The sequence below is a fragment of the Arachis duranensis genome, chromosome 9 (assembly GCF_000817695.3).
Source record: "Arachis duranensis cultivar V14167 chromosome 9, aradu.V14167.gnm2.J7QH, whole genome shotgun sequence".
NCBI lineage: Eukaryota > Viridiplantae > Streptophyta > Magnoliopsida > Fabales > Fabaceae > Arachis > Arachis duranensis.
In genome coordinates, this window is record NC_029780.3 from 77,038,186 (window position 1) to 77,045,340 (window position 7,155).

A 7,155-nucleotide genomic window follows, 5' to 3' on the forward strand; every position below is an offset into this window, starting at 1 on the left:
GGTTCATCCCCTTTATTCACAAGAAGACCTGAAAGCCATAAAGCTCGACAACCTTGCTAGGTCGTGGATCCCATTGTTCTAGGTCAGTACCGAATATTGGCACCATCTATAGAGATCTACTAGCGGAGAAGGATGAACGGCTTCTGGGCCAATGAACAACCAGAACCCGTTGGAAAATTACGACGAATACAACCCCCCATAAAATCATGCGCCAATCAGGGTCTAAATTATGTGCATTGTTCACACAGTGGCGACACCCAGTCATCAGCCATAGAACAGCTAGAACAAAAACGCAAAAACTAGCTCACGACCTTTCGGTGGGATGTGGTTTGACAATTCGCGGATCATCCTGTTGATAGCATAGTAATCATCAGATTGTTGCTCTGTCCCCAACTGTTGGTAGATCAATTGCACTTTATCTCCCTTTGAGAATTCTTCAGTTGGGATCTTTTTGTTTTTCCACCCTTTTAGAGCCTTTTTCTTGCTCTTATTTCCCTTTTTGATAATTCTTCTATTTTGATAGTGGGCTGTAATTTGGGATCCATCTTCTTAGTGGCCAACACCTCACTTTTTTCTTACTTTTTCTCATCATATTGTACAGTTTCATTCTCCTTTTGTCCTGCTTTGCTGCTTGTCTCTTGCTTTAGAGGGGAGCTAATGAGTATCTCCTTGTATTCTTCCTTCCAATGCAAGTCTTCTTTGTCATCATTCATGCAGTTTTTCTTTTCATCAGTGTGTTGTGCTTCTGGAAAGACATTCAGAGTGATGCTCTCATCATGTACTCTTAGGGTCAATTCTCCTTGTTCAACATCTATGATGGCCCTTGCTGTGGCCCGGAATAGTCTTCCCAAGATAATGGAGTCACTCCCTTCTTCTCCTAGGTCCAGGATTACAAAGTCTGTAGGGAATATAAACTTATCCACCTTGACTAAAAGGTTTTCAATCACTCCTTTGGGAAGTACCACTGATTTATCCACAAGTTCCAACAACATCTGTGTAGACTTTACTTCCTCTATACATAGCCTTCTCATCATAGAATAGGGTATTAGATTGATGCTTACTCCTAAATCGCACAGGTCCTTATCAATGGATATATTTTCAATGGTGCAAGGTAAGAAGAAGCTCCTACGGTCCTTGAATTTTGGTGGAAGCCCTTTCTGGATTACTGCACTACACTCTTCAGTGAGCATAATGGTTTCTTTCTCATGCCAGCTTCTCCTTTTGTTGATGAGCTCCTTCAAGAACTTGGCATATAGAGGCATCTGCTCTAATGCTTCAGCAAGTGGGATATTAATCTCCAGCTTTTTAAAGACCTCAAGGAACTTGGGAAATTGCTGGTCATTGAGTTCTTTTTGTAGTCTCTGAGGATATGGCAGAGGAGGTGTGTAAATCTTCACTTCCTTCCTCTGTTCTTGTGATGATTCCTCTATGACTTGTTTCCCTTTTCTTGAAGCTTGTGGCTGCTCATCTTTCTCTTTAAGTTTCTCCTGATCTTGCTTGTCTTCTTCCTTGTTATTGGCTTTATCTTTCTCAGCTGGCCTTTTGTCATTGCCCATACGCTTCTTGTTAGTTTCCTTGTCTTTCACCAAGGTTCTTCCACTCCTTAACTGGATGGCTTTGCATTCTTTTTTAAGATTCAGAATGGTATCACTTAGGAGTGAGCTTGTTGGTCTCTCAATCACTGCTTGCTTAGACAATTGACCAATTTGCCTTTCTAAATTTTTCATTAAGGCTTCATGGTTTTCACTGGTTAGCTCTTGGTGCTTCATCATCCTTTCCATTATTATCTCTAAATTGGAGATTCATTGGGAGTCTTGAGGTGGTTGTGGTTGATTATGGGGTGTTGAGGGTTGGTGAAAAGTGTTTTGGTTAGTTGATGGATTATTGGGTGGATAGAAGTTGGAATTGGGGTAGTTGTTTTGCGGTTTTCTGTATTAGTTTTGGTTAGTTTGCTGATGGCTTTGGTGGTTTGTGTTTCTTGAGTTGTTTTGGTTTGAATTTCTTTGCCATGGATGCTGATTTTGATTCTGGTTGTCTCCCCATCTCAAATTTGGGTGGTTCTCCCAGGAAGAGTTGTAAGTGTCTCCATGAAAGTCATTTGATCCAGAACCTTGGTTGTGCATATATTGAACTTGTTCCTACTGCTGATCCTCTTGGTTTTCTTCATTTTTCCCCCATGTGGGTGATGGTTGACTTGTGTTCACTATTGCAACTTGGAGGCCATCAATCTTCTTGGCCATCATCTCCATTTACTGCTGGATTTGTTGGGGCATCACCTTGTTTTGAGCTAAAATAGTGTCCACACCTTCAAAATCCAATACACCTTTCCTTTGAGCTGGTTGGCGTTGCCTCTGATGGCCATAGAAGTATTAGTTATTTGTTACTGTGTCAATGAGATTTTGAGCCTCCTCAGCCGTCTTCATGAGTTGTACTGAGCCTCCAGCAGAGTAATCAAGTGCTTCTTGAGCTCTCAGTGTCAATCCTTCATAAAAGTTTTGGAGTCTATCCCATTCACTGAATATTTCTGGCGGGCACTTCCTGATTAGAGCTTTGTATCTCTCCCATGTCTCATACAATGAATCTTCATCCATTTGAGTGAATGTTTGGACCTCTATTTTGAGTCTGATGATCCTCTGGGGAGGATAAAACTTTGCTAAGAACATGTTCACTAGATCTTCCTAATTATTGATTCTATCTCTTGGAAATGACTCCAACCATTGAGTAGCTTTGTCTCTCAAGGAAAATGGAAACAACAACAACTTGTAAATGTCAGGATGCACACCATTGGTTTTCACAGTGTCACATATCCTCGGAAAAGTGGATAAGTGTTGGTTTGGATCTTTAAGTGGGCTTCCTCCATAGGAACAATCGTTTTGCATGAGAGTTATGAGTTGAGGCTTCAATTCAAAATTGTTTGCATTGACATTGGGAGCGAGGATGATATTCCCACAGTGCCTTGGATTAGGAAAAGTGTAGGAGGCTAGAACCCTCCTTTGAGGCTGGCCATTGTTGTTAGCCACTCCCTCTGGTGGATTAGGAGCATTTCCTTCCATTTCCTGGTTTTCTTCCTCTGATTCCTCTCCACCAATAATTCCCTTTTCTCTGGCTTCTCTTCTTATTCTTCGAAGAGCACTCTGTAGCTTGAGTGCAGTGAGAGTTAATAGAGACAAAGTCTCAAATAGTTAGTGTGCTTATCAAAAATAAAGAAAAAATAAAGAAAAAGTGCTTAATCTAGACCACCACCTTACTTAATCATTGTTGATCTAAATTAATCCCCGGCAATAGTGCCAAAAACTTGATGAGGGAAAAATGATTCCACACAAAACTCATCGGCAAGTGTACCGGGTCACATCAAGTAGTAATTACTCACAAGAGTGACATCGATCCCATAGGAATTGATGGATTGAGCAATTTTAGTTAGGTGATGAATTTAGTTAAGCAAATAGTTGATGATTTGAGTGAATTGTGATCAACAGAAGCTAAATTGTATGAAAATAAAAGGGAGAGGGGAAATTGACAGAATTTAAAGTGCAGAAAATGTAAATTGAGCTGAAAATTAAAGTGCAAGTAATGTAAATGACTGAAACTTAGATTGCAAAAAATGTAATTGGCTGAAGCTTAAGGTGCAAGAAAACTAAATGACTGAATCTAGATTGCTGAGAAATGTAAATTGGTTGAAGAGTAAAAGGGATTTGGGTGCTGGGATTCAGAATTCAACCAGAAAATGTAAATTGAAGCAAATCAGAAAGCTATCAGATGAAGGGATTCAATTCAATAGCAAAATAGAAAGGAAAATTGCTTGAAGAAATAAACAGCAAGAAAACTTAATTCAATTATGAAATTCTTAAAGATAAATTGAAGATCGAAGAAGAGAAATGAGATTAGAAAGCAGATCTAGATCTCAATTGCTCTCTTGATCAAGCAGAAAAGTAATTGTAGAAGTAGAAAAATGAAAACAGAAACTAAACTCAGATATAATTCTTAGAACAATTGAGAAGAAAGGTGAAAGATGATTCTCATAGTTTTGAATCAATAAAGCTCTTCAATCTCAATTCAAATTCCAAGAACAGATAGCAGAAGTTGCAGAAGAAAAAAAATAAAAACAGATAGAAAACTCGATCAATTTCCCAATTCCCAAATTCCTAAAATGAAAATTCAAAAGTGAAAAGTAAAAAAATAAGCTAAAAGTCCTTTACAAATTGAATTAACTCCTATTTATACACTTTCTCTTTTTGGTCTTCAAAGCTTGGAGTGGGCCCTTTTGATTTGTGAAGAGAGATGGATTCGATTGGCCTTGGTTTAATTGATTTGGAGGCATGGGACGCTCCCAGGGGAGTGCTCCATTCAGTTAGTGAGCATTGTGCTCACTTCTCTTGGCCCAGCAGCTTTTGGTGTAGCGCTCACTATTTGAGTGCTATGTCTTGTTGTGATGCTCGTCCTCAGCTTCGATTCCTAGCGCCCCTATTTTTCCCATGATGCGCCTCCCTTTTTCTCTTGGCAAGAGCACGAAAATGCTCACTTCAAGTGAGCATAGTGCTCACTAAGTGAGCGCTATTAGAGCATGCTTCCTTTGTTCCCTGGGCGTGCCTTGCTTTTCTTGGTGAACGCACGCAAATGCTCACTTCAAGTGAGCATAGTGCTTACTAAGTGAGCGCGATTAGAGCACTCCTTGACTTGTTGAGTGCTGCGCTGCCTTGATGGCCACGAAAATGCTCACTAGAGTGAGCACAGTGCTCACTAAGTGAGCGCCAGCCTTGGATGCCTTGCTTCCAGGCTTGAGAGCGCCACGCTTTATTTTCATGGGCCACGCTTTTTATAGCGTGGCCTAATGTCCAAAACGTGCTCAAACTTCAAAAGTGTGCCAAAAATTCCTTTTTCCACCATTTCTTCAAAAAAGCGTGGCCTAATGTCCAAAACGTGCTCAAACTTCAAAAGTGTGCCAAAAATTCCTTTTTCCACCATTTCTTCACCTACAAGCAACCAAACAACTAATCAAAGCTCCACCAAAATCACAAGATCTCTACATTAATTATAAAATCAACTAATTCTAGCATAAATCCTATGATTTTGTGTCAAATAAATGATGGTTGATTGAATTGACATAACTATGCAAATCCACTCTAAATCACTTACTTATTATGCAAGAAAGTGCATAAAACCTAATCAAACAAGTGAAAAATGCTTGAAAAGCTAGCATAAGACGACTTGTCATATATATATATATAATGTATATAAAAGAGAGATAAATACAACCTGCGGAGTTTAGGCCGACTAGCTCAACTAAATACAACAGTGTTTTTGGAATAAAATAGCAACATCCTAACTCTCAAAGTAATCCTCTAAGGCAACAAGGTACAATATATGAAAGTGAAAGATACTACATCAAAATGAACAAAATACAAGGATAAAAACAATCCGCCGCATCTGTCACCATCCCGCAAACTTACCGAGGTGGGTTGCGACCTACATATGAAAAACAACAATAACATATGTATGAGAACCGGAGGTTCTCAGTATAGTAATAGTGCCCAATAGATAAGATATAAGGTTTTGAGTTGTCAAAGGCAATCCTTGAACTTCACATCAAGCATAAGATTCAAACTTAGAAACATTTAAATAAAAACCCTTAAGGGTTATCTAAACTTTTTCTAACTGACAAAGCCACCGCTGCCCCACAGCCTCCACTAACCTATCCTTCATGCGATCCCATCGGCATCGCCTACCGAGCCTCCTCAATCCCAGCAGAAAACACAGATAAATGCAAGCAAGTAAAGCACATGTGATATATATTTACCGCAAGTAATTTAGGAAGCAAGTAAGCATGTTATACATTTAGGCATCAGATGCAATTAGGCAAAGCAAGAAAAAACATAGAAAATGCACATGATAAATTCCTGTCCTAGTGGCCGTGATATTGACGGAGGATAAATGTCGGTAAAGAATTTCACACAAATAATCACGTTGCAAGTATAGATCTAAACTGACAATTAAACCTCAATCAACGTTTAATTTGTTTGTCACTTAAGCAAACCCAATAAAATTAATTGAATTATTTAAACCTCGGGTCGTCTCTCAAAGGAATGGCAGGGAAGTGTAGTTTATTATTGGCTATGAGGTATATTTTGGGGTTTTGTAATAAGAAACAAGAAAGTAAAATGGCAAGAAAATAAACTAATAACTAAGAAAGCTCTTAGCAAGGAAAGAGAATTAGAAGTCCTATCCTCATTATCGTCGTCAATTGTGATGGTAAATGTAAATTGCCTTCACTTAGTTAACCTCTAACCAATGAAGGAAAGTCAAGTGCATATGGTGGACAAAATTGTGATAAAAGAGTTCCAGGCACTGTTAGAGAAGCTCACAACTCCGTTCAACTTAACTAGCAAGTGTACTGGGTCATCTAAGTAATACCTTACGTGAGTAAGGGTCGATCCCACAGAGATTGTTGGTATGAAGCAAGCTTTGGTCACCTTGTAAATCTCAGTTAAGTGGATTCATAGGGTCAAATGTAATTGGATTAGATAATTTAAAAGATAAATAAAATAAAAAGGGATAGAAATACTTATGTAAATCAATAGTGGGAATTTCAGATAGGCTTGTGGAGATGCTAGAATCCTTTCGAATCTCTACTTTCTTATTGCTTTCATCCAATCCTTCTTACTCCTTTCCATGGCAAGCTGTATGTAGGGCATCACCATCATTAATGGCTACTTTCAATCCTCTCGGAAAAATGGTCCTATGCGCTGTCACTGCACGGCTAATCGTCTGGAGGCATCACCCTTGTTGATAGCTACATCCCATCCTCTCAGTGAAAATGGTCCAAATGCTCTGTCACAGCACGGCTAATCATCTGTCGGTTATCAATCAGGTTGAAGTAGAATCCATTGATTCTTTTGCATTTGTCATCACGCCCAGCCTTCAGGAGTTTGAAGCTCGTCACAGTCATTCAATACCGGAATCCTACTCGGAATACCACAGACAAGGTTAGACTTTCCGGATTCCCGGGATCCTACTCGGAATACCACAAACAAGGTTAGACTTTCCGAATCCCCATGAATGCCACCATCTATCAAGCTTATACCACGAAGATTCTGTTGGGAAATCTAAGAGATATGCGCCCGGCCTAAAGTAGAACAGAAGTGGTTGTTAGTCACGCGC

At 39.4% G+C, this 7,155-nt stretch overlaps 1 protein-coding gene across 1 annotated transcript; it reads right to left on the reverse strand.

The window, feature by feature from the left end:
* Positions 1–575: 575 nt before the first annotated feature.
* On the reverse strand, positions 576–1,781 carry LOC107465972 (uncharacterized). The gene has a single exon (XM_016084960.1). The coding sequence runs from the start codon at positions 1,779–1,781 to the stop codon at positions 576–578; it is 1,206 nt and encodes a 401-aa protein (XP_015940446.1).
* Between the last annotated feature and the right edge of the window lie 5,374 nt (positions 1,782–7,155).

Excerpts from the sequence above, each read along its gene's own strand:
- LOC107465972 (XM_016084960.1), bottom strand. The coding sequence starts at position 1,781 with ATGGAAAGGATGATGAAGCACCAAGAGCTAACCAGTGAAAACCATGAA.